This window comes from Xiphophorus maculatus, chromosome 18 (assembly GCF_002775205.1).
Source record: "Xiphophorus maculatus strain JP 163 A chromosome 18, X_maculatus-5.0-male, whole genome shotgun sequence".
In the NCBI taxonomy this organism is placed as follows: Eukaryota; Metazoa; Chordata; class Actinopteri; order Cyprinodontiformes; family Poeciliidae; genus Xiphophorus; species Xiphophorus maculatus.
The window spans coordinates 9,172,511-9,200,477 of NC_036460.1; the positions used below are offsets into that span (position 1 = coordinate 9,172,511).

The following is a 27,967-nucleotide window of genomic DNA, read 5'->3' on the forward strand; positions in this document are numbered from 1 at the left end:
AAAATATAAGATGCATCATTTTACCCGGGTGCACTCAGTCCTTAATTCTACCACAGAAAAGGTGATTCAACCTGCTTTTAGTCCTTAATTCTACCACAGAAAAGGTGATTCAACCTGCTTTTAGTCCTTAATTCTACCACAGAAAAGGTGATTCAACCTGCTTTTAGTCCTTAATTCTACCACAGAAAAGGTGATTCAACCTGCTTTTAGTCCTTAATTCTACCACAGAAAAGGTGATTCAACCTGCTTTTAGTCCTTAATTCTACCACAGAAAAGGTGATTCAACCTGCTTTTAGTCCTTAATTCTACCACAGAAAAGGTGATTCAACCTGCTTTTAGTCCTTAATTCTACCACAGAAAAGGTGATTCAACCTGCTTTTAGTCCTTAATTCTACCACAGAAAAGGTGATTCAACCCAGACACAAACTTTCCCAATTTTTTCGAAGGGACAGAAATAAGCCTTCAGGAAAAATTCACTTAAAACCTAGCCTTATAACAGCGGTAACGTTAATCCGACTGCTTGGACCTGCCATGGTCCTCTGTTCCTGTGTCTATTCAAATCTATTAACAACAAAGTCTTTTAGAAGTACCTTCATACATCTGCAGTTTTCCATCCCTGTAGTCACACACCAAAACAGTCAGCAGCGATCGTCCACGTGTCGCAGACACGGAAACAAATCAAAGAGTCTTACCCGACTGTAGCGTTCGAGCCGAACCGGGCCAGCGCGTGACAGCTCCACCCGCTCAGAATCCGTAACCGAACGAGCCCCCAAATTGTTAAGGAGAAAAGTTATCATGTTAGCTTAAATTTTGGAAAAGCATGGCTCTCCTTTTCCTCCTGTTAACCGGGTCGAGCGGGGTTCTCCGCCAGCGTCCTGCAACCGCGTGCTGCTAAAAACGAAACAACAACAAAACGTGTTGACGTCACAGATCACGGAGTTTTAATCTCAAACAAAGCAATCGACAACAAAGTTGCAGAGATACAGAGATATGCATTTTCTCATGAAAATAAAAACACACAAGGGGAAGACAGACAAACACAAAACACATAAGACAGACAAAGGCGCCCAACGTGGAGTAAAAAGATGGAAAAAACTCTAACTCCGTTTTCTGGCCTGGAGTTTTTAAACAGAAGAGGAGTTTCCCTATTTAATATATGCAAAAAAGGCGCTCCGTTCTTCGTCCAATTAGAACTCCCTCAGGCCCCCAAAGAAAGTTGGGACTTCCTGATTTATAGCAAAGGTGCCTGTTTTTTATCTAAGCAGAGGGCGGACTACCCCGTGGTCATCTCTGCCTGATACGGAAGATCCCTGGAGCCAAACGTCCTAAGATGAGATTTCACAGACACCTGCGTAGCCCCCACTCCCATTGGAATGCAAATTTATTGCTCTGTTGTGTCAATGGGGAAGAAAAGGCCCTGTTTTGTTTGAATGTCTGCTGTTGTGAGCTCCCCCATGCTCCACAGAAAACTGTTCCAAATAAAGTGTTGGCTATCCCTTTACACATGTTGTAAGATTAAGTGTATTTTTAGCATTAAATAATCATTTTCCTTAGCACCAGGAAACTGAGATCTGATCACATGATAAGTCTGGGAAATTTTACTGTGTGGTGCGCAAGGTTGTTATTATCATCTCCAAACAATCCCAGTGTTTCCCCTGTAGCAACAACGGCAAAGATCTCTCCCAGCATGCACAGTGTCTAGACCAGGCAGTTCACACCTCATTGACCTCTCTCTCTTTCTTTTCAGAGTAACGCCAATGTCGTCCAGCCAAGTGCGCAGCAGCGACGCCTATGTCTTGTTCTACGAGCTGGCTACGTCCTCACGGATGTAAGGACTCCTGAAGGACATGACTCCGCTTTGGCTGTCGCACAGATGGACGGACATTTATATTTGGACATTAGTTCCTCACAAACACATATGATGACTCCCCACCTAGCAGCCGAGAAGCTGCTGGTGGAGAGAACACCATGGACTCCACAGGAACCCGATCCACCAGCTCTGTTCTCTGTGTCTGTTCTTACTGCTGTGTCATGCTCATCTTGACTGCAGGCGTGTGTTTACTGTGTGTGTATGTGTGTGTGCAGCAAAAAAACAAAAAACAGGGCAATAACCCCAATGCACCAACCAACCAGGTGAACCCATGTCAGAAGTCCCTCTCTATGCACTGCAAACCAAACTCTCATCCTGACTGCGCCTTCAACTCTTCTTAATCTTCTCGTTTGCCTCAGATGATTAAACGTGACTTCTTGCATTGTTTTTCCTTTGAGTACGTTTGTTTTTCATTCAGGGCAAGGGGGGTATTAGCACAGCACCATGAGCATTATTACCACTTTGAAATGTGGTTAAACTTTTCTTAGAGCGACTGGAACAGAGATGGTTAGGGTTACAGCTGCTTGGTTCTCCCACAGCGCCCCCTTTTTCCCTCCCACTGCACTGCAGCACTCCCATGACTATCAGCATCTTCTTCACTTTGTCGCTAACAGCTGTCGGGAGGGCCGGAGGCTCTGTGAGCGTTAAATGTTTCACTTGTATTTTATTTCTTTTGTTTCTCCCCGTGTGGCTGCTACTGATGCTTTACAAAGTGCTGTGAATGAATGGACGGATGGACGGTCCAGTGAAGCTCTCGCAAGGATTGGGTCATGGAAACAATAATAATGGTAACAATCCTCATCAACAGGGATTGGCTCTTTTCTTCCTCTCTTGTTTCATACCATTGAACAACACAGAAAGAATGTTTTCAAGAAGACGAAACACTAGATCTGTATATTTTTATATCTTGATGCAATATAGAGAATGTACTATTCAATGGTGCTGAAAATGACCCATAACTGTTTTCAGTTGGTTTATTTACCAGGTTTCAAGAGAGAAAAAAAAGTTCTTATTTATGCTTACAAGTGATGATGTGATGAGTCACACTTTTTAACAGTGGCAGTAGTATATAAATACATATATATATAAATAAAAGTCGACAACACAGTGGTTTTACAATGTGTCCTTGTTTTTTGGGAGGGGGAGCGGGGAGGAGGAATTTCTTCTGCTGACTGAAACAGGTGCAGCAATTACATCTGGTATCAGTGGCCACTAGAGGACAGGTGGAGCATAGCTGAAGAATTTGGGTCTGTTCTTCATGTAGAGCTGTAGGTACATTGCTTTTTCTGAGATATAAGTGAAGAAGCAAGCCCACTACTGCATCTGAAATGTGATATGATGGAGTCCATCTTGAAAAAAAAAAAAAGATTTACATAGAAATTCATTGTAAAAAGAAATTATGCCACCTTCCAGTTTATCAGAACTAGGGCTGGGAGTTAATTTCAATTAATTACATAGATGTTAAAAATGTTTTGGTCCGGCTAGAACACTTGTATTCACGCATTTCTGGTACGACCATAACTCTGACGCACAAGCCACATCCACAAACAGCGATGGAGGACAAAGCCACTTTTCTTGGCCCACTGGAGGCTAGTTAGGTTTTTTAAAAAATGATTTAATGGGATGCTGGAAAGGTTTTCTTATTCGTATGCTATGGAAAAAGGAGTTGGCCTATCACTACAGCTATTCAAGCCTAAAGTACTATCTCAATGCTAAATATTTTGCAGCAAGCACAGATGTCCCCAACGCTAACGTTAGCATCTACAGTCATATTTCTAAAGTAACATATATTAAACGAAGATACATGAATGATCAAGGGTTCCTGAAACACTTGAAAGCAGAATGGGTAGCACCAATCTGATAGATGAATAATTTACCTAACAGATTAAATACAATCTTTATTGTTGAGGTCAAATGTCTATTTAGTCAATAAATTAGCAAGAAAAGCAGGTTTTTATATATTTGATTAGTTGTAATCAAAAATTCATTTTAATCTACATAGTTGTAGATTACAATGCTGAATCTGAAAATGTATTAATTATACAGTAGACGCTGCAATAAACTCAGTTCACGATTTTTTAAATAGATAAATTCCCACCACTAATCAGAACGTAATACAACTGTTTGGGTCTGTAAGGTTCAAAACAAAGCTAAAAACTAAAGCTGGATCATCAACATGACAACAATCCAAAACAAAAGCATCTCCATTGATTTTCTGCCAGAAAAGAAAAGAATTAAGGCATAGAATCTACAGCATGACTGAAAGTCAATGCAGGGTCCTTAAAAATTCTTTGCAAAAACAACAAAATCATCAAAAACTAAAGATTTCAGGTTCATACTAAAACTAAATTTATTTAAGATAATGGATTTTTTTTTTGTTTTACTTCTGTGGAAAGTGAAGAGTGCCAAATGACAATAAACAAATTAATTAAACTCTTTAATAAATTATTTGAAAACTGCCTTATTTATTTTTGCCTGATATGGGAGTTTATTTAATGATCTGAAATATTTAAGTGTGGCAGAAATTATAGCCTGGCCATTGCCTTCATATTCAACTCTGCTCAACAAAATTATCGCTTACAGCACAGCCTGTGCTTTCTGCCATTCACTTGGATTTTCTTCGGTAGATTTTTTTAATCGACAAACAGAAGGTGAAGTTGTGAACAATGACGTTGATTTTCTGCACTGTTTCTGGCTGTAGTTTTAACAATGGCAGCAGAGGAAGTGAACAAAACCGTTCACTCCATATTAATCACGCTTCCAAATATGCAGGGCAGACAATTTCCTCCTGTTAGCTTCATAGTATCAAACTGGCAAATTACATACATCACTGTCAAACGTTAGCAACTGATGCAATTTTAAACTTTAAAAGAGGCCATCCCTCCAGAAAGCAATCGTTCCTCAGTAGCTGAGAGCCCAGGTGATGTTTTTTGCCAGGTTACAGAAATTACAAATCATAAGAAATCTTTAATGGAGTGTGCACTGTCTGAAACTCAAAGGACTTTTTGGAATGCTCTGGAAAACAGGTCAAAAGGCACTGAGTTCAAAAAACAAGTTGATCTATGGACTCCTGAGGCACGAGGAGACAAAACAGTTCCAGGATCCAAAAAAGACATAAATGATGAACGAAAATAAAAGGGAAAACTGCCCAGAGATCGGGGCTGAGCTCTTTATGATCAGGCTATGATCAAGATTTCCTTGTAATTCGAACAGTGTAATAAACCAAAGTCCAGCCTGCAGAGCTTTATTCCTGAAGCATCTGGAAGACTGACAGAATATACAACAGGAGCAACTACTTTTATGACAAGACTACATTCCTCTTCTTCAGCCTCTAACTCTTTTATGACAACAACCTGTGTGTGCGTGGGCACATGTGTGTGTGTTTTTGTAGTGTGACTGTTTCAGTTCCTAGGAAGCCCTCAGCATTGGACCTTGGAACCACACGGCGTCATATTAAGGCGTCACTAATTTTTGCAGTTCAACAGAACAGTGTTTACAGTTGCAGCGTTTAAACATGCAAGAGGAATTATGAACAAGAAAAGTCAGGATTGCTCCCTACTTGGGTTTATTTCTGGAGAAGTGTCTAAATAGCCCTTACATGGCCACTTTTGGTAAGTTACTTCCAACAATTTCTACTGAACATTATTACCTGTATTGAGTGTATGACTTAAAGATACTGGGTGTTGGTCAGGTCCCAGATCAGATCAGTCCCAACTGGTTTTACTGTTGCTGGGTGAGACAGAAAGTGGAAAGAGCTCAGCAGGAAATGCCATCCTCTCAGGAAGAGCCTTTAAAGGGAAAACCACCCGTAGCTGCAGGAGAAACGCCACCGTCTTAGGGTTCCAGGCAAATATCTCATTTTACAGCCTTGCTCACTTCAATGGAAAGTTGTCGATACTAACTTTGAGCTCCCTCCACCAGGTGGCAGTGGTTGACACCCCAGGGTGGATGCCCAACTCCACTACTCCACACTGGGTGTCTAAGGAGTTGGGGAGAGCTCTCACCTTGTGCCACCCAGGACCCAAAGCCATCCTGCTGGTGCTGTCCACCTCCTCCGTGTTTGGTCAGGACGGGTGGAGAGCCATGGAGGCTCACCTCAGACTGCTTGAAACACCCATCTGGAGTCGAGCTATCATCCTATTCACTCACGGGGACCAATTAGGTAAACAGCCTGTTGGATGAAAGTGTCATAATCAGGAAAGGTTGCACAGCAAACATTCAGCTGCCATGAAAAGAATCATCAGTCATAGGGATCCGTGTTGCAGTATAGGAGTGGACATTTATCGTATCATTTATTATATTGAATTTCTTTTTATTATGATCAGAATTTTGAATTGTTGTCATGACAAATTGTCATTTCATATTAATGATCTAAAAAAAAAATCTAAACAGGCAGTTATATGAAATTTTATTTTTAGTATTTTCACCTCCATTCGTTCCATGAGAGCACCAACACATAACAGTAAAATTGAAAACAGAATTAAACACAGGTACTGTGATTAATTATAAATTCTAAGTCATATAAATCTTCTCTTTATGAGAAAATGGTGACCTCCAGAAGTCTGAAAATGGGAATGTTTTTCAAGAATTTGTGTTTGTTGTGCAATAAATGTACAATGCTGTCATGGTCATACAGATCCTAATAAAGAAGTAATAAATAGTTTAACATAGTTCACAATATCACCACAAAACATTGCGATAAAATTTTTATTTTAATGATGCCCTCTCCTGTAGCTTTATGAAGAATCAGTGGCATGTTTAAAATCATACTTCTGATTTTCATAAGTTACCAAACACACCACTGACCCTCCCTATCCAGTGACCTGTCTTGGCTAACTTCAGTATGCCTCATCAAACATGTGAGCTCATCATGACAATCTAGATGTGTTTTCTCTTTAAACAACGAGAAGGCAATAATTTCCTGGCTCAAAGTGTCTTAAGCGACTATTATGGTGGGTTAACTGTAAACCAGGGCTTCTTATGGGTACCCAACCTCTGTTTATATGTAATTAATGGTACTCAATGGGGATTCTGCTACTTGTTAGTTTGGTCGTCATAGAGAAAAACATGAGTTACTGGCCATGTTGTTCCCGAAAGGTCTGATTCTGCATTCCAGTTGTTGGCCATACTGACACACAACGTCTGTCTTACAAGTCATAACTGGGAGTAGTCAGAGTTGCTTTTTCTTCCCCAGTGGGAAATCCGACTACGGAGGGCGTTCGAGTTGACTTTTCTGATTGAGAAGTCAGAATTTCCCAGTTCTGAAAACATTCTGGAACGCAGCATAAGCGCTAACCTCTGAGGTAAAAGCGTCAACTAGAGACATCTAGAGGCCAACATTGGAACTGCACGTTGATGTATTTAAACAGGTACATTGAGTTGACACCTGATCGCTACTTGAAGTCAACATTCATTGGCGCACACAGTCTAATAATAAGTAAAACTTGCTAAAAGCCATAGTGTGAAATTTTTTTGGTTTCCACTAATCACTAAAATTCAAACAGACCAGAATAAATGTTTGGAGGTGAACTTTGGAGGAGTCCATTTTCTCCTTAGCCCAGGTAATACACTTCTGAGGTTGTCTCTGGCTCAGGGGTGGCATTACACAAGGACTGTGACAGCTGTAGCCCAGGTCCCGGATACAGGTTTGTGTGGTGGCACTTGAAACATTGATTCTTGATTGTGCTTTGCACAAATAAGGCACACTGTTAGCGGACAGCTTTAGGCACACAATAACTTTATGTGCCTCAGCCTCCTTGTAAATGGTGTCAGTGACTGTCTGCCGGATAACTGTCAAGTCAGCAGTCATTTCTCTGTTAAGAAAAACTTTACTGTAATGTTTTATAGTATTTTATTTTTATGCACAACTGAGTTTTGAGTTTTCCATTAGCTGTGAGCCATAAGCACCACTTTTTGATGATATTCTAATTTTCTGAGAAGCACTTGTACTTGTACATAGAAAAGTTCATAACAGTACAAGTAAGCATCCATATTTCCATGTCCTTCTTTGGACAGTATGTTCCCTAGTTTGTCACGTTCATTCCTTAGCGTTATCAGTTGAGGCTAAGTTCATCTGGTGAAGGTCTGCATCCTACAGGACACCTGTCAATCCAGGAGCATATACAGCGACAGGGTGGGACTCTGCAGTGGCTGCTAGAGCGATGTGGGCACCGGTACCAGGTTATGTCGAGCCAATCCAGTATCTCACAGTTTCACGTTGGACAACTCATTTGGAAGATTCGGAAGATGGCAGAGGTTTCAGAGCAGATCAGAGAGATATCCTGCAGAGTGAGAACCCAGCTTGGAGTTCTGAATGTGAGGGTGGAGCAGCGGTGGAACACGAGGCAGCAGATATATGATAATCATCCAGGACAAAGACGAAAGATTGGCTCAGGAGTGCAAAGAGGTAAGAGCTGTTGTCTTTCAGGCACTGCTGAGATTTGTGTGAAAGAGCCTGACTGTGGTGTGTGTAACTGCAGGCACAGACGGTTTGAGGCCTGCACTCAGCTTCATCCTGCTGGGAAGGAGAAAATCAGGGAAGAGCTCCGCAGGCAACATGATCCTGGGCAGAGAGGAGTTTCAGAGAGACAAAAAGACAGTTCAGTGCGATGCGGGGCACGCAGAGATCTCAGGGTGGTCTGTGACGGTGGTGGACACTCCTGGGTGGAGTCTGTTTGGTCAGGCTAAACCTACACAGGTGAGGAGAGAGATCCTGAGGAGTCCATCGTTCTGTCCTGCTGGGAGCAAAGTGATCTTCCTGCTGGCTGTTCCTGTGGACTCATTCTCAGAGAAGGACAGGAAGGCTGTGGAGACGCATGTCAGATTGCTGGGGGACGGCGTGTGGGGGAGCTGTGTGGTGCTGTTCACCTATGGAGACACACTGAAGGGAAGGACAATTGAGCATTACATAAAAAAGAAGGAAAAGTCTCTGCAGTGGGTGCTGGACATGTGTGACCAAAGGCATTATGTTTGTGATACGAACATGAGCGACCCCACTCAAGTGGAACAGCTTCTTGAGATGGTATACAAACAGAATTTTAAAACCTGACTTTTTCCCTAAATTAAAACTAAATTTTTCTTATCTGGGTCCATGAAGACTCTTGTACTGACACAGTTCTTTTTAACCGTCTCCGAGTCACGATGGTTTCTGCGGGATTCACCTACTGTCTTTGAACGTTTGATAAATGTGCAGGAAACATTGATATCTCCAGAAAAGATTTAAATTTTTTACAGGTTTGTTCCGTCTGTGTGCTGTGTGTCACAAAGTGTGCAAAGACCAAATATCCAGTTCTAAATCTTTCCACAAAGTGAGTTGATTACATACTTAGTTGACTGGCAGGAGAGTAGTGTGTACTGTATGTGTGACGAAATGAAAATAATCCAGATGCATTGCAGGATGAGGTCTGATAACATGTTATGGATGGCTCATTAAATGTGCCACAGAGGCCAGGCTCCACCATTAAGTAAATAATTTTGGCCTGATCCGACCTGAATTTTGAGCTGTAGAGCTAAATTCTAACAAAAAATGTGTCTTTTTAACGAGTAATTTGAAGAATAAACAATCTGAATTGCCGTGTTCTAAATAAAATAATTTTGTTTTCAAATTATTGTGTGAAACATAAGCATCAACTTCTTGCTGGGTTTCAGATGACGTAGCAATGACGTCAACCAATGCAGATGGGGAGCAGGTATGGCAAGACGAAACCGAATTTATGTTAAAACGCTTTGCCATAGAGCAGGAAGTAAATTCAGCTCATTTATTTCTGTTGATCCAGCCTCAAAATGCCTAAAGTCTGTGTCCTGTACGGTTGTTCCAACCGTTCTAATAGAGAAAGATAAATGTTATTTCGTGTTTCGTAGGTAGTTGGTCACAGGGAAGTTAACTTTAAAAAACTTACCGAAAAAAGAGGAGAAAAGTGGATCAACAATAATCTTCGTCCTACAAAGAGTCAAGATTATAAGAGAAGTATTTTATACCAAGATAATATGGATCATATCCTAAATATACGCATGTTTTTCCGAGATGCCTCATCTGTTTCAGCCTACTTAGGGAATTAGCGTACTTGTTCTGATCAATTTTGCTTTGTTTTGAACCGGAGAAATCCACTTCCGGACTTCCATCAGAATTTCGCGCGTCATCCGGGTCACGTGTCTGAAACCCTGCAATTTAGCTACCTACAAACAGTATTGGTACTAGGTAGCTAAACTGCTATTGATTTGGGACACTCCTATTTATATTTAGAGATGAACTGAGCAATGACAACATGAAACTAAAAATAAAAGTCACAACATTACTGTAGTTTTATTACAAGTTTTCAAAATTTGAACCTTTCAGCTACAAAAGTGCACAAAACTGTGCTAATTTAATATACGGCAAACTCATACAATGGAAATGAGAGTTTACATAACTATAAACATTGTGTTCAGGTACCACATGTGTGCATTTACAGAGCAAAGGGAGCGGGGCCCCGACAATCAACCAGATATGGAACAGCTTCATTTCTCACGTTTCTTCTGATGTCCCTCATTTCTGTACAAACAGGTACATGTTGGTAGGCCCCCTTTAGAAATAAACTGAACAGAAATAAATTAACAATAAAGAGACAGTGTGGTTGCCATGGTTGCTAGTATTTTCTGTGCACCGACTCAGTGGGAATGAATCACTCATCGCTCTGTTCCCCACATTCACATACATCCTATGATCTGCTTACAGTAACCTAGGATTTACTTAGAGGTAGGGTACGTCCCCGGTGACGCTCCAAAAGCTTTTACCTTCGTCCACACACACACACACACACGCACACACACAAAAACACGCAAACATGCACAAGGAAAATACAAAAGTAGAATAAAAATGAAAGAACAGAATAAGAAAACTAACTGAAGAAACATGAACAAAGCTATTGGTCCAGTCTGTGTAACATTTACAGGCCCCCAGCTGTTCTGTATTGTAGCACCAAAGTTGTTCCCGGGTCCTATACTGCTCCAGCTGCGTGGCTCACAATTTCCTATGATTTCCTGTTAAACAATGGCGAGGAGCAGTTCCCATGAGGGAAACACTGGTTCCCACCAGCTCAGAGTCAAACACTGATCTGAACTGCAGCTTTCAAACACACACACAGCTAACCATAATAGCATTAATTAAAAATATAGTTTGGAGAAAGACAGTCGGGAGTTTTGAACTGAAATCGCTGTGCATAACGCCAAACCTCCCATCGGTTTGTTTACACAGTGTTGTAGTGATGCATCACTTAAACATGATGAAAAAACTACTCAAGAATTTTTGCTGTAGGCTGAGTTTGCACAAATGTAACTTTATAAAATTCACCTGTAATATGAGCCTCTTTCTTTAAAACCTTTATTTAAAAGCATCTTTTTTCAGATGCTGATTGTTTCTAATTGCAAACATATTTTTTGGCAGCTTTCAAATTGTGACAACTCTCACTGACGGAGTGAGCTTCAGTGTAAAAGTTAAATGATCCGTAGTGCTTACAATCATACGTAGAGTGCTAATATATTATCTCATAGTAGTATTAATTTGGCTGCAGCTTAAACATTTATTTTGGATCTACCACCTACCAAAAATAATAATATTCTTTTAATAAATATCATCTCTATATCAGATTGTCACTCAGCCCACAATCGTCCTCTTGAGTCAAGTGCTAATACTGCTGTATGCATTCATACTTCACACGCTCAGGTCCAAAGGTTGTAGAAAAATCTTAATTTATTCATGACACACAACTGGGATACTCGCAGCTCACAAAAACCAACGAAGGTCGACTGTTTCTCATAAATCCTGATGGGAGAGGGTTTGAAAGAAAGCACAAACAGGACGTGGAGCAGCACAGCATCGTAACAGGAATGCCGTGGAGCTTCACAGGATATCTTTTTTTTTTAAGTCACTTTTTTTTGTTTTGTAAAAATAACATCTTTAAAAATTTTATATATTACTAAGCATCCGTTTCACCTGTATCAGAATAAATGCCCTGTGTTTGACAAAAGACAGAAAAATGGTTCAATAAAAAATGAGACAGGAGATTTTTTTTAGAGGGCGTGAGTTTGTTTGTGTGTGTGAAACAAAAAAATACTATAGGTAGGTCCCAGCTACAAAACTCTTATAAAACTCCACTACCCCCCCATGTGGGGGAATTAGGAACTGCAGTTGTGCTCGGTTCAACATTCACACACACACACACACACACAACTGGCACACCTCTTTGAGAATCACAGTGGCCACACTGAACTCTTCTTCTTGTTGTGTGTGTATGTTTTAGGCACGTCCAGAATGTGTGTATATGCCTAAAAAGGTCCATGAACCATTGTGGCCCGCCCCTCATTGGCCCCTCAGAAGCCAGAGTCCGGCTGAGGTTTGGTCTCCTCTGATTGGCTCTGGCCTTTCTGGGTGTCTCTGCCCAGATCCTCGCCCAGTTCGCCCATGTCCATGTCGGGTAGATCCTCCTCTAGGGGTGCAGCGTCCTGAGCAGCGTCCTCACAGTACACACATTCCTAAAGACACACACACACACAATGTTAATTGTACGGTTTCTGTCAGGCAAAGCTGCAACTAACAATTATTTTAGTAATTGATTATTTTGATGATTAATCAGACAAAAAAATGTCACATTTTATATATTTTTTATTTAGCCACTTGAGCCTTTTTTACACAATATTAGAAATACATTCAAATATGCAAATAAAAAAATTCAATTCCTGTTTTTAATAAGGAAAAAAATTTATTCCTTTAGTAAATCTGAGCTGAGTGAAGATGAAACGACTCCACTTGAGAAGTTTTGGCTAAAACATATCTACAGACAAATGTGTTTTTATCTAAAAGGCAAAATCAATGTCTTTTTTGTGCAGTTTTGGCTTTTTTATTGCTTTGAATGTGTTGTTTTTTTCCAGCAAGTTTCATTTTTGTAAACAATTAATCGATTACTACATGACTTGATGATTACTTCAATAATAAATTAATCATAGTTAATTGTTTCAGGCCTATTTTGCAGTGTTGGAAAAAAAACTAAAGATCAAGATAGAAAATTTACAACATTTAAGGAGGTTAACTCTTATTCAGCAAATGGCCTCTGGAGTTTTTTGAGTCTTTTATTGGGAGTGTATACTCCAGTTAACGATTAATCGAGTACTAAATTAGTAGACAATTATTTCAATAATCGATTAATCTTATTAATCATTTCAGCCCTCTGTCAGTAGAGGCAGGCTGCCGTGTGTGATCCTGACCTTCACATTGATAGCAGCGGGGAGGCCTCCTCTCCTCATCCAGGGATGCTCCTCCACCAGCTCCCGCCGCTGCTCTGAGGTGAAGTGAGGCTGACTTTTCTGCATCTGCCGCAGCCTCTCCTTGTCTTCCCTCAGCACCCTCTGAATGTCCCTGTTTTGCAAGCAGTTGTTGAAATAAAACCAACCACAGACATCAAAGATCATAACATTTCGATCTCCAACAGTAACCCACCTGGATGGCATTTGATACGTCATCATGACCTTGTCGTCAGCGTTGGCCATGAGCAACCAAAGAGGCTCCTGCAGAACGTATTTGATTAAATGTTCCCCTTCCCCCTGAGCGGACTTGCTGCTCTCCGATCCGCCTTCGTTCCTCGTCTTGCCTTTTCCTTTCGGGTCATGCTCCAGAGAGTCGATGCTGCCAAAGTACTTGCTGGTGTTGCTGCTTCCTACAAGTCGTGGGAAATTGACAAGGAGAAAAAATAAGTTTCATTTAGGGGTATTGGATTAAAAAGGGCTTAATACAAATTCCTGCCAGGTATTTAGTGTTGGTCTATAATATAAAACTGCAAACAAAAATGTGGAACAGGTCAGAAGAGTTTTTTTTAGAACTGCATATATTTTTCTCATGAGGTTAAAGGACCTGGATGTTTCTCAGCTCACCTGTTCTGCTGCCAGATGCTCCGCTAGCTGAGGTCTGACAGTCGTTGGATCCGGAGCCTGATGCGGAACCTGAACCCAGACCTGAGCCCATGGAACCTGAGGTGGCTGACCCAGTGCCAGAGTGAGCGTCCTCCTGCTCCTGTAACAGGATGTCCAGAAGGTCACAGGACGAGGAGTTGCCGTCGCTGTGAGCCCCGCTGCCTCTGGGTTCCAGCTGAAATAAACGAAGATAGGTCAGTTAGGACACTTCTCAGTCTCAGGACGAAGCTCTCAGGGGGTCTCTGAGCTTTCTAAGCTTCTAACCTGTTGGTGATTATCAGTCTTGGTTGCAGCTCCACTCTTGTCTCCTGTTGCCCCCGACCCAACTGCTGCCCCACTGCCTGGACCCCCAAACTGGGCTACGGTGCTGTCCTGGCGCTCCAGTGAGCGCTGCCCCTCCTCCATGCTCAGCAGGTTGAGCTGCAGTGGGGAGCTGCAGCGCGACTCAAACAGGGGCGGGGAGGTGGTGGGCTCCGGGGGCCCTGAGGCAGGGGTGGAGGAGCGAGAAGCCGCCCCCTCTTTGGGCTCTGCTGTAAGAGCTTTGGGGGGCTCGGAGGCTATGGTGTAGGGAAAAGGCTGAGCTGGGTAGGGGGCTTGAGCCACAAAGGGTGTCTGCACTGGGAAAGAAGACTGGGCGGTGAAGGGCTGCTGGGTAGTGTAGGCAGTCTGGGGAGCCGGGAACGGCTGCTGAGTAGTGTAGGGGGCCTGTGCAGCTTGAAACGGGTGCTGGGGGGGAAAGGCAGTCTGCACTGGGAACGGCTGCTGGGGGGTGAAGGAGAGCTGGGTCTGCATTGGGTACGCTGCTGGTGGCGTCTGAAAGGCCTGCTGGGTAGGGTAAGTCGGTGGGGGCTGGGTCTGCTCTGTGAAAAACGTTGGTCTGGGCGCGGCGCAGAGCTGGCTCATCTGATTCATCTGATTCAACTGTCCCATATGGGGGATAAGGTAGTTGGGCAGCACCAGAGCCACCACCGGTGTAACAATCGGAGGGGGGAACGGAGTGCTGGTGGGGGGGACTTGGGCGTTCTGCCCCTCACCAAAGGCAGAGGACTGAGACGCATCGGGGCGGGACCCCTGAGCTGGCGCGGCAGGCGTTGGGGGGTACAGCGGATATGCAGGCACCATGGCGGGGTAGGAGACGTTAAAAGCTGACTGGGACGCTTCAGACGGGGACCAAGACGTCTGGTTGAGACCCTGAAGAGGGGGCCGGGGTTTGCGATTGGACACAGCGCTGTCAGATGAGTCGGGATGTTTCATCCGCGGTTTCTTAGACTTCCTGTTGCGGTTGCCTTTCTTGGTGGTCGTCTCTGGCCGGGTTGGGCCATGTTTGGCAACTCCCTGTTGACCAGCTGAATCTGAGGAGACATGCAGAAGTGAGAAAGGTGGCAATGTGTTGCCATGCAATTATACCTGCAGGATTCTTCACATTTGTCAAGGTGAAACCACAAACTTTATTGGGATTACAGGTGGCAAACCTTGTTTTGACAAGGCTGAGGAGTCACTAAAACAAGGTTTTGACCTTGACAATGGCAATGGCAAACCTTGTTTTGACAAGGTTTGCCATTATTAAAACTACAATTATAAAACGGTGCATTAAATCAACGCCATTGTTCACATCATTTTGGTCTACCACATAAAATCCCAACAAAAGACACAACAACGTCTGGTTGAATCTGGACATAATGCTAACTGGGTATGCATGAAGGCTGCAGATTAAGTCTGAGTCTGATACTGAACATGAAGTACCTTCGACGTTAGCTGGGCCTCTCTGGTTGTGCAGACATGAGGAACATTCCTTCTGGAAGCTCCTGGCGTTGCGGAGTTCTCGGCAGCGGTTCAGGAAGGCCTGCTCCTCCTTCTGGGTGTGGGCTGCTAGCACCTCCTTCGTGAGCCCCAGCCTCTTGTAGGCCTCCTTCTCCTGGCTGGGTGGAGACACCATACTGACCGGCACAGCGGGGGGAGCTGGGCTCTCTGTAACATCTTCGATGATCTCTGTAACAAACGTCAGATGGAGAATACTGTCAGACGAGTTGATTTTGGCTTTGGAGTAGTTTTAAAAAGTTTGAAACTGACCAGACTCTGGTTGAGGCTTCTTGTCTCCCACATGAACAATGGTGCTGCTGTAGCTGCACTGTGAGGTGATGGAGACAACACTTTCAGCCTTACTGGGCAGAGTGAGGGGCGCTAGGGTGCCCCCCACCACAGCAGCTGCCCCAGTTGGTGGCTTCTTAGGTGCTTTCATGTTTGACAGGCCTGGCTGGGTGTCGAGCATCAAAGGATCTGCAGGGAGATCAGGAGGGATGAATACAGTGAGACTGAGTAAAAGGTGAACTAAAACAGAGTGATGTGTGTTTACTAAAAGTTTTCAAACCTGGGTGTGTCCCCTGAGGCACTTGTATACCATCTTCTGACCCCTTCTTGTCGTCATCTGAGTTGGACGACGTGGTGTTGGATGAGAACTGGTACTTCCTTTTCACTGTGATGGGGACGTTACAACTCTCCAGATACCTACAGGAAGAATCAGCGATGGTTTAATCCACAGAGTTCAAAGGTTAGGTAGACAGAGCTGGGTCAGAGCAGAGGTTCCTGGCCACACACCTAATGACGCTGTCAAGGCAGCTGATCTGCTGATAGGAGCACACAGTCTGGTCTTTGTAGGTGAAGTCATCCATGTTGGCTCCAGTGTTGTCTCTGACCTGCGAGTGGGGGGCGGAGTCCCGTACACGCACACCTGAACTCCTCTGGGCTGCAGACGACCCTGAACAAAGAGAACAGGATGTCAGAGAACACACTAGAAGAGCAACATAGATTTTTGCTGCTTGTACTACTCCAATATGTTAACACATTGCAAAAAACAAAATCTTACCCAATATTTTCCATCTAGTTTCCAGTTCAAATATCTTAATACACTTGAAATAAGACAAGGCTAACTTACAAGTAGATTATCAGCAAGATAGTAGCTTATTTTCAGGTAATAATTTCTTAATATTGATAAAACAAACAGTCCCACTGGCAGATTATTACATTTATAACATGAATTTTTTTTCTATGTTCTAAGTTAAATAATCTGCCAGTTGATACTTTTTTATCAATATTAAGAAAATATTGATTTAAAACAAGCTACAATATCTTGCAGAAAAGTTAGTTTTGTCTTATTTCAAGTGTAATAAGACATTTGTACCCAAACTTCAATTTACGTTAAAATTTAAGGAGGTTAACAATCATTACTCATTTCAGCAAAGTGGTTTCGTATTTAGACCTGAAACTGAACTTACCGTCACCGGTCTTCCTCTGCTCGGTTTTGGGCTGCCACACCGACGAGGAGCGCATGCAGAGCTGAGAGTCCTGATTCTTCAGCATGTGGACTCCCTTACAAATTTCCTGGAAGGTCCTGGACGGCTTGGTCTTGCTCGTCTCCTCAGCCGTGTTCCCTACTGGGATGTTCCCATTGCTTTCACTGGATGAGCTGATGCTCACCTGCTGCTCATGGGAACCATTGCTGCCGTAGCTGCCATAGCCGCTGGAGCCCATGTTGTGGACCGGCTGTAAAGAAGCAGACCGTTAAAAGAAGGGAAAAGGTTTCCCATTTGCGCACAGAGTTAACGTGAAAGTGTGTGTTCGACGTACTTGGAGCAGCAGTCTGTGGATCTGCTCGCTAATTTCCTGGATGTCTGAATCCATCATTTTCCCTCCATGGAAAGCTGGTGCTGCGAAAACATCTTCGTTTACTGGCCCCCTGAAGACCACAGACATGTCAGGTTATCTACCTCTTGCATATGGATTAGTAAATAATTTCCACATTTAAAACAACAGGAGGGAGGTACTCACATGCGCACTTTGTGCCTCCCGATGACAAAAGACACCTTGCGGCTCCAGGGATTCACAAAGCTGGACCAGCTGGTGTCGATGGTGATATACTCGCCGTTTCTCGCACAGAAACGGATCGAGGAATGATCGAACGGTTGACCGGCGCACTGCAGAACTGCAACACAGTGATTAAATTCAAGAACATGAGTTCTCTAACTTACTGGATTCAATCTTTGTAGCAACATGCAATACCTACATACAACCACAATCTTCAATTCAACTTTTATAATTTCTTGTAATAGACGAAAACGGTGCATAACTTATGTTTGAATATTGTTTTTACATATAGCAATCTAAAACATTATTAAGAATATCTTTTCATTTATCTACTAACTTTGATCCATTCTCCTTTGCAAAACATCTCAGTCCTGGATTTTTTTTATTGAAACTGAACCTCAAATTGAACCAGTCTTTTTTGTTTTTTTCCAAGAGTTTTTTTTTCCTACATATATATTTCATCCATCAAATTTGCCCCAAAGACTTATTGCACTCATTCAGTATTCAAGTGTATCAGGAACCCCTGATCATTCCTGATCAAAAACTCATTCCTTTAAAAACTACTTTTGGGGATGTCTCTGCTGCTGCGACATGTTTTACCTGAAGGTGGTATTTTAGACTTGAATAACTTCAATGATAGGCTAACTCCTTTTTGCACAACTTGTATCAATAGTCTTTAGTCCACTTTCCAATAAGATTGTTTTTGAAGGAAAAATTAACCTCCGGATGGCCAAGAGGAACAGAGAAACATCGTTTGAGGATGTTGATTGTGGGTCAGTTTTATGGGCAAACCAGAAGTATGCAACATGGGTTCTAGCTTGGGAATTTTATATAATTTTTTTTAAAAAGTGATTAATTGAGATAAAGTTTTTAACACAAAAATATCTGTGTAATCAGTTAATCAAAATCAATACATTAAAGTCCCGGGTCTGGTTTTTATTTGTCAAATATTTGAGTACTTTGTATCATCTTTATGACACAATCTTGGCTGAGTCTGTTATGTAAACACACCAAAGTTCTGTGGTTGCACCAGGTCAAAATGTAAAAAAAAGTTTGAAGGTGTATGGAAATATGGAAATCTAAACTAATTAGAACATAATCAGCATAATCTCACTTTCAGAAATTCAAAAAAGTGCGTCCTTACTTTTGCGATGCACAGCCAGCATTAAAGGCCGGTCACTTGGGTGCATGTTGAGCAGAATGGGCGTCCCGATCAGGTCTTGGGGGAGGTATCCCAGCAGAGGCACCGCCCTGCTCAAAAAACAAAAAACAGCTGTTTGACAGTACAGTCCTAAAAACTTCATAAAATAAATAAGAAAAACAAGACATGCAAGGCCCTTCTTAACCTTGTTCTTTCACCCACCTCTCATCGACATCCTGGAACACACAGTTAGGAGTGTGTGTGGTGGTAAAAATCCGTTTGTCTGGAGGAATTCTGGGAGCTACACAAAAAGGAAAACAGCAACAATTGGTTGGGAATCAAAATACAAATATTGCCACCAAAAACAAACAAAAAAAGGTCACACATTCAAATATGTCATTGGATCGCCTTTATCTTTGATTACAGAATGCATTTGCTGTGGCGTTGTTTCAATAAGCTTATGCAATGTCACAAGATATTGCATTACTTTTTTTAACCAAGATCTAGCATTGACGGTGGCAGAGTTGGGCCACTGTGCAAAGTCTCCTCCAGCACATCCTAAAGATTCTCAATGGGATTAAGGTCTGGACTCTGTGGTGGCCAATCCATATGTGAAAATGAGGCCTCATGCTCCCTGAACCATTCTTTCACAATTCTATCCTGATGAATCCTGGCACTGTCATCTTGGAATATGGCCGTGCCATCAGGGAAGAAAAAAAATCCATTGATGGAATAACCTGGTCATTCAGTATATTCAGGTAGTCAACTGACCTCATTCTTTGGGCACACAATGTTGCTGAACCTAGACCTGACCAACTGCAGCAACCAGATCATAGCACTGGCCACTTTTTTTTTTTACGAGGCAGCATAAGAGTGTAGTCTACGGCTTAAAGTCACTCGATCTAATCATCGCAAGAGATCTGAGGTTTAAGTCATTTAATATCTTGCATGAACTAGTTTTCAGGGCATGACATAAGGCTCGCCATCTGTTCAATATGATCAAACGCAAAACTGAGCAGTCATTTTCCTGAGCAAATAATGTGATATTTATTCAGAGGGACCTCAGTTCTCACCTTCATATCCAGAGTGCACCCTCTCAGCCAGCAGGAGGCAGCAGAACTGCTCTTCAGACAGCTCAGCGTCTTGAACCTTCATGAGGTATGGAGTCATCCGGAAAGGATAGTACTGCAGATCCCCCTCACGCTCCTTCCCACCACTGTGACATCAAACACATGGTTGGAATCAAGCTTTTCATTGGCCACTTTTTGAGTCAAAACCTTAAATGAACAGATTTAAAAATGCACAAAACACTAAAGTAGGGCTGCAACTAACTATGATTTTAGCATTTATTCTGACGATTAATCAGATTTTAAAAATTGGCAAATGATGCAGATTTTTCATTCAGCCATTTAATCCTGCTAATAAAATATTAAAAATACATAAAAACGCAAATAAACAAGTTGTCAATTTTTGTTTTTAAACAAGAAAATACACATTTTATTGCTGTAATCTTTGTCACTCACCTGATGCGGCAGAAGAAGGATTTCTCCTGCATGCACTCCGTGGGAGACGACTCTGAAGAGACAGAGAGTCAAGAAAACATTTTATTTGACTGCTTCCAGTCTGTTGAGCATTAATATTCCAAACTGATCATTTTTCCTTCAAGGTGAAGCTTCTGACTTCCCCGGTGTGTGTATTGGGAGTCTAGATGATTATATGACAGATGCATGTGCTAGGAAATATGACTAATTAATTACAAGCAATGTGTTCCATCGGCATGTGTGTGTGTGTGGGCGTTTGGGGCTAAATTCATTTCTCACAGCCTTGCTAGATGGGTTGTGCTTCATGTGGACCTGCAACGTGCGCTTTGATGGCATTGGAAATGTATGATCTAAGTACACAGTGCAAGTAAGTACTAAAGCCTCCTTCCTTCGTTACGGTTTGGTACCTGCGCCGGTGCACATGCTCCACGAGGGCAGGCGGTACGGCGTGGTGAAGCTGTAGAACACGCTGACGTCCTGAGGCGTCAGGAACTCCACAAACTTGGCGTTGTGGAAAACTTCCCGCTTGCAGTTCAGTATGGAGGCGGCCTGGTCGGAGATGTAAACTATCTTCCCGGTGATGAGGGACACCGCTACGGCAAAAATGTCCTGGAGGGGGGAACAGAAGCATTTGTTAGCAAGCTGTAGCCATTTAAGAAACTTATGAAATGATTAGTTCATTGTGTCAATAACTGGAAATTAATACAGAAGTAATTTATTAAATATAGAATTATTTCCATGGCTCTCAACTAAATGTTTTGATTTTATTTTAAAAACCAGATATGAATATTTAATGATTTAATAAATTATGCTGTGCTGGAGCACATCATAGATTAATTTAAACTGTCAACTTCATCCATCAAACTCAGTGGATGCAGAACCTGACGTCTGATTGGCTGCTTCAAACAGCAAGTCAAGACAACTTCTTCCACGTTTGCGGACTCTGAGGTCAATAACTTCACTGGGAAGTGTAGAAATAACTTAAGTAACTTTGCTTCAAATCTGTAGCTGAAAAGTTGAACCTGTTAAACTTGTGCTTCTCTATGACGAGAACAATGAATTAGATAATTTGCTGAAAGAACAACACACTCAGTACAGTAATTATACATGTATTTCTCATTTCAAAAAGGAATTGAAATATTTTATGTTTTTCTAATATTGCATAAAATAAGATTAATTACCGTAGTTAAATAAGAAAAAAGAAACAGCAGAATGTGGCAACTTTTTTATCCGATTGTCAGAATAATTAAAAGAATATTAAAATAAAAGCCAGTTGCAGCTCTAAAAATTAGTGTCATGAAAATAGTTATGCAGTTTCTTAAATGAAATAGTTTAAAGGTGCAATACATATATTTTTCCTCAGGGTTTTAAGACATAATCAGTCTCTGCGTTAAAGCTTACTACAAAATGCTTCTTAATCATTCGTAAATAAGGAGTTTAAATGTCTTTAAAGTAAAACTTTATAAAAAATGCTTCTGATCAGTGATATGATCTACTTTGAGCTGCTTTTTGTTTCAGAATCCCAAGCTAACATTTAAGACCCACTGGCTTGATGTGATGTGTCACACTTACTGTGTTTTTCAGGGTGTATTCTGAAGTGATTGTGTTAATTTCTTCAATGGTGTATGAAGTCACGTCAAAGCCAGGAGGCTGACTGTCATTAATCATCAGCATCTGGTAGTATTCCTCATTAGCTGTGAAATCGAAACATATTTAAATATTAATGTTGAAATGCTGAAGAAAAAAAAAAGGCTGATGTGACTGAGCCTTACCTTTCACCTGTTTGATACACCGCAGCGCATATTTGAGCGTGTTCACAGTGTTGGATTTGCCCTTAGTCCTCTTTTCTGGAGGCAGGTGCATCTTGAGCTCCTTGAGAGTCTTGAAGAGCTCCTTCTGAGTCTTGGCTTTGGCCGACTGTTCGCTGCTGCATGACGTAACAGAGAAAGATGCGCAGGTGTCAGAAATGACAAGGTCTCACCAGAAATGTCATTAAGACGAGGCAGAATGATAGGGGGAGCTGCCGGGAATGGCTGAAAACACGTGGACACGCCTCATGATGGGCTTCCTAGAACTGCTCATCGAGAAAAATCCACACAGGCAGCTGACCCTGCATGAAGTACCGAGCTGACGGAGCCCCGTACTGACCTGCAGCCGCTGGTTGAAGGGTTGTCCTGTTCAGAGCTCATCAGGCTGAAGGCGTTGGAGCTGCTCGGGGGTGAAGGACTATGGGAGTTGGAGCTGTAAAAAACGACAACAGCACGTTATTCATGGAAAACCTTGAGATGCTCTTAAAAACAACTTCAACAGCTCAGTGGCTGATAAGCAATTGACTAGTTAATCGCATGATAAATTAAAATGAGTTTGACCATTTTCATTCTGACAATTTATATTTTTAAAGGGCAGACCCTGCAGAATCTCTGACGGACCTCCCTTCCCTTCTGGTCGGTCTCGGCCCAAGCGGTGATTCGATGCATCTAATGAGGCCTCACCTCTTGTTGCTCACTGACGACTCCAGAGCAGAATCCTTCCCATTGCCATTCGAACTGCCCACTGACTCGTTGCCGTGGGACTCATTGCCGTGCGATTCGTTGCCGTGGGATTCTGTCCCGCTGCCACTCGAGCCACTGCCGCCCATCTCTACGTCCTCGTGGAGAGGCGTGCGCTGACGCATCCTGTCGTTGCGCGGGGAGCCGAGAGACGCTTGGTGCTCATGGCTGCTGTCGCTGCCCTCGGACGCCAGTCCCAGCTCGGGTTGTAGTTCCACCCGGTCCTGCCGGCCGCAACCCTCGCTGTAGCTGCTGGCCATGCGGTGGAGTTTGCTCATAGAGCCACGCCGGGGGCCTTGATCTTCGCGGTTCTGTTCGCAGCCGTCCAGAGTGGAGAACCGATAGAGCTTTGGGTCGCTGTCCTCAGACATGAAGTGGCAGGAAATGCAAGACTAGATTACTTTCCACATGGCGATACCATGAGGTGCCTGGCATTGGGATTGGAAATAGAGTTGATGTCTCAGCAGCTGAGGTGCAATCTGAGGGAGGAGAGGGGGAAAAAAAGATGAAATCACTCATCCAAATCCTAAACAACGAAGTACGTTTCTATTAATAGCAGATCAGTAGTAAGGGGGAGCAGTCCTGTAAAGAGAAGCAATTAATAGTAGGTTCCCTTTGACCTGAGCAGATAGGCTTCACTCCCAGCATCGCTAAAGGGGAAAACAGTGAATAAAACACTACCCACTGGAAAGTTGTGATGTTTTTTTCTGACTGTTGTGGCTTAAAATGTACAATTTACCTTTCTCAAGGTGCTGCAAAAAAGGTAATGCAACTTTATTGCATTATTTGAATGCAATAAAGTTGCATTCGAAGTTGCAAAATTTTTGTTAAGCTTTATTTTTGTCATGACATTGTCTTACAAAATGTTGGAATTATTCACATAATCTTCCCAAAAAGAGACAGGATTTTAACAGTTAATATTTAAAGTGCATACAACATTTTCCAAGTACCTTCATTCATTCAAGTCAACATGAATTGTACACATAATATAAGAACATACCTCACACCTCTAAATGGGTTTTTTGAAAAAATTTACAAAAAAAAAGGAGGGGAACATCATATGCATTTTATCTGGCAGGTTCAGTTTTCAATAGGCATTGTGAAAGAGGAAGCTAAATTAGAATTGGGTAAAGAGGATTTTTCAAAATTCAGACAAGTTGCAGTGATTGGTCAAAAAAGAAAGTAATGCAGAAAAAGTTCATGTGATTGGTCAGATTTATGGGAAAGTTGCAAGGATTGGAGAAAATTGCAAGTCTGCACAAAATCTGTGATTGTTGAGTGAATCTGGATAAATAGTCACGACACAGAGAGAGACTGATAAAAGGACAACAATAGTGTAAAGTTCACTTCATTTCCCACACAGAAAGGCAGCCGTCAGGTTCATATTTAACCTCTCCCAGAGGAATGAAGCCCCTCACCACTGTGATCTGCTCAAAACGTTAAAGGTTAGTCCACTGGGATGAAAATAACACTCTGAAAACACGACCAAGCACTCACACTCTTTCAAGGGAAACCAAGATTTCTAAAATAATTTCTGGTATCTTCATCCAACCAGTAGTTTAATCAGACTGACATAAACACAGCACTACCCCTCTTAGAGAAATAACCCAATAAACCAAATTAAAATTAAATAACTGCTTAGTCCATATTTCTGTCCTGAAAATTAAAACAATAAATGTTACAGAAAACATGATTACAACTGTAATTATCAGTATTTTACATTATATCAGAGCCAGCTTCATTATTTGTTGCTTTTTTGTCCTGCTGCTTAAAATTGTAGCATCATAATTTCTTTCTGGCAACAAATAACACAAATATTTGATATGTCACAAAACATGTACACCAGCTTAAATGCTGGGAAATGCTTTCATTTTTTCTTATTGATCAAGTTGTGTAGACCCTGCCAGCTGAGCTTTAATTAGTCTAACCAGCAAGTACGAACAGCCTGACATTCATCATTCAATTAGCTGAAAATCAAACAGGGAAAATAAGCCTTCTGTTACAAACTTTCACTGTATAATTGCTCCACATGATTCACAGCTACTTTTTCTTAATCATAATATTTAAATAAGCCACTTCCTGCAAAAGTCTCAGTCAAATATCTGTTCTCTGAAATAACAAGGATAAAATCAACAGCAATAAATTTCAGCCTCCTCCTTTTCTTCCCACATCTTCCTCTGCGAAAAAGACCAGGAGCTATTTATGTCCGTTCAGGACTGATCGGGAACCCTGGCAGCAGGTACTTAAGCCAAATCCGAACTATTTCACTGTTCTCCTGCTGGCCTGGATCAGGTTGCAGCTATTTATGTAAGCGCGCACATTCAGCACCTTGTCTATTCTGTGCACTTTACATAAGCCAGTTTTATCTAACTTCTGCTTTTAGAATACCTTTTTTTTATGTGTTGGAGGCATTAAAAGAAACTAACAGGTTTTATAGCTAGCTGTCACACTCACTCTTATTCTTTAAAGATCACCAGCTGATAAGTTTTACAAAAGGGACACAGCCTAGTTGTTTGGATGAATTTCCTATTGGCTGATGCACACGGCCAATCAGAGAGCAAGGAGTCTCCACATTAGTAGTTATGACATCTGCAAATTAGGACACAACAATAAGGTAGTGGTTAAAAAGCACATCAGCAACTTTTTATATTGTAAATTTAAGAAGGAAATATAATGTTTTAACAGATTTACAGGATCTGGGTTATGGCTGTGGAGACATATATCTCAGAGTCACTCAGATGATTTGCTGTATCCAGAAAAGTATTGATCCAAAAAGTAATAAGTCCAGAAGTTATTTTAAAAAAACTAGGTTAACATCATATAAAAGGTAATGTTACTGGATAAACAGCAGATATGCAATGAAAGTAACTTATTTATCCAATTAAATATCTCTACAATTGTGGATTCAATTGATTAAAAATATCTAAACATCTAAATCCTTCATAACAACATAGTAGCACATTCACTTATAGTTCAAAATCTATAAATGCAGTCAACCACAAACCTTAAACAGCATAAGCAAATGGGACAACTTTACATTTTCAACAACCTCAAAACTTTTAGATGTAAGCTCTGACCTCACCAGAAAGACTGAAATCCATTAATATCACAGGAAAACCCACCAGGCAAAAATAAGCAAAATGCCTCTTTAAAGAAAAATGCCTTTAAAGTCATTTCAGATGCATTTCATGAAATACAAAGACATAACTCTCCAAGCAGCAGGTAAAGTAAAATAAATGACACAATGAAAGTGACGCGCCTCTGCTTTCATCAGAGCCCAGTTTCACAGTGAGCGCTGATCCAGCCAAGCACACTAGCACAGATCTCCGGCATTATACAACTTGGCTCCAGTCACATGGATTGTGCTATAGCTCAACACAAAGCTGGAAGCCCTGTTTCATAAAATCACATGTCTTCCTTTTCTTTTTCTCAGAACTCATTGTCAAGGCGTGCATTCTTGCGCATCATTTTAAACAGAAATGACAAGAATTTAATTATCTGAGCAACACAGAATTTTGAATGGAATTGATTACATATCCACCTGAAGCTGGAAAAGGAAACAGAGACATTCATATTATTGTTAATTTTCTCATTTCTTGACTGGAATATTGATAAAAGTGGATTAAGTGTAGAATTAGGTTAGATTTTTTTCATATTGAGCCTCCAATATTATATCAAAAACCATTTTGATGCTTGATGACTTCTGTAACACAACTAAGATAATTAGTATTTGTCCTAAATGAAAAACTCTCAGTGGTAATGTTAATACCACATTTATATCATGATTAAAATTTAGCTCAAGATTCATCGTTGGCTCTCTAGGAGTGAGATGGCACTAATACCCAGATCATGTTTAATATCATCAATACTTGAATTGAATCTTCAGGAAATGCTTACCAGGGGATTTTTGATGTTTTTTTTTATCAGCAGGCCTTTGTGATCACCCTAAACTGGATTAAGATTAATTTAACCATCTTTAAATATAGACAATCTGAGGATATGACGTATACATTTACCAAATAAAGTGAAAAAACATCAGATCATAATTACTGCACGTATACACTTTGTATTTTATACGCCAAATCTGACACTCCCATTGTCTCAACAAGTGAAAAAGAGGTACTAATGTGACTGATTAACACCAATGACACGTCGAATATAGGTTTAATATAACGATCAATACATATATATAGATGTTCGATGTAAGAAAATGAGGCTAAAATGCGTTTTTATTAGATATTTGCAGCCCTCCCTTCCTTAGCTCTCAGTGACCTGCTATTCACAATCCACACACACGTTGACCTGCAATCCAGCGCACGGTACACTGACACAGTTATGTAAAAGTGGTGATATCGTTACAAACGAGCCACAGAGAAACGGCTTTTTAGCATCGGACGTGTTAATCGACTAAAACGTGCTTGCTTCTTGCTATGTGAACGGACAGAAAACGAAAACTAGCCATTTTTAGTGAATAAAAGAACAAAAAGTAGAGCAGTCGCGAATTTTGCGCATGCGCACATACGAGTTTTGTTATGCAACTTATTTTTTGAGCTCAAGTCTTAAACCCAGATAAAACTAAGAGGTTGAGACAAAGGAGAACCAACCTGTGCTGTTGATGTGAAGATCTTCTTTCCTCTCGTGTCCAAGGACAAAAAATAGCCAAACCTGCAGTTGAATAAAACATTCGTTTAAGGCAACTAGTATTCCTCAATGGGAAAGTAGCTTCTGACTGACTGACTGACTGACTGACACGGTAGCGGTCGGTTCCTCCCCGGCTTTCTAACGCAGCAGCCCACCAGCCAATCAGAGAGCCAGACTCGCGACCTCAATTCAGGGCTCCTCCTTTAGGCCGACTCGATTGGTCATCGGCTTGGGGTTTCCATGGAGAGTATTACGGAACAGCGTTAGCGGCTGCTCATTGGTCCAGACCTCTGTCCGTCGTTTTATATAAACAAGGCGGCTTTTGCACGTGGAATCTCATGTTGAGTGTGTCACAGCGCGTAGGAGCGAGGCAGTTACGACTGCAAGGACTTGTTGGGTTTAAAACATATCAAATGTTGCAATT

The 27,967-nt window shown here is 41.6% G+C and overlaps 3 protein-coding genes across 10 annotated transcripts in view; 2 read left to right on the forward strand and 1 right to left on the reverse strand.

Annotated features, from left to right (window-relative positions):
* The window catches only part of LOC102230709 (ubiquitin carboxyl-terminal hydrolase 2-like), a 55,052-nt gene extending 52,072 nt beyond the window's left edge, over positions 1-2,980 (forward strand). For all 8 annotated transcript variants that reach the window (XM_023351160.1, XM_023351162.1, XM_023351164.1 and 5 more), the window contains one exon: positions 1,748-2,980. In XM_023351160.1, the coding sequence (XP_023206928.1) occupies positions 1,748-1,832 (85 nt within the window). In that variant the 3' untranslated portion in view covers positions 1,833-2,980. The remainder of the gene's footprint in view (positions 1-1,747) is intronic.
* A 2,321-nt stretch (positions 2,981-5,301) lies between these two features.
* On the forward strand, positions 5,302-9,468 carry LOC111611965 (GTPase IMAP family member 8-like). The gene is made up of 5 exons (XM_023351199.1): positions 5,302-5,481; positions 5,562-5,716; positions 5,792-6,032; positions 7,968-8,276; positions 8,350-9,468. The coding sequence occupies exons 1-5, from the start codon at positions 5,469-5,471 to the stop codon at positions 8,916-8,918; spliced, it is 1,287 nt and encodes a 428-aa protein (XP_023206967.1). The 5' UTR covers positions 5,302-5,468; the 3' UTR covers positions 8,919-9,468.
* Positions 9,469-10,147: 679 nt separating this feature from the next.
* On the reverse strand, positions 10,148-27,660 carry per2 (period circadian regulator 2). The gene is made up of 22 exons (XM_014475891.2): positions 27,507-27,660; positions 22,846-23,381; positions 22,502-22,594; positions 22,126-22,280; positions 21,926-22,047; positions 20,761-20,962; positions 20,336-20,387; positions 19,886-20,028; positions 19,035-19,113; positions 18,816-18,922; positions 17,636-17,789; positions 17,435-17,543; positions 17,083-17,350; positions 16,406-16,565; positions 16,179-16,315; positions 15,881-16,087; positions 15,554-15,799; positions 14,075-15,162; positions 13,772-13,985; positions 13,341-13,557; positions 13,109-13,259; positions 10,148-12,379 (listed from the first exon to the last, which is right to left on the reverse strand). Exons 2-22 carry the CDS (start codon positions 23,271-23,273, stop codon positions 12,218-12,220), a joined length of 4,494 nt encoding a protein of 1,497 aa, XP_014331377.1. The 5' UTR covers positions 23,274-23,381; positions 27,507-27,660; the 3' UTR covers positions 10,148-12,217.
* Positions 27,661-27,967: the final 307 nt, after the last annotated feature.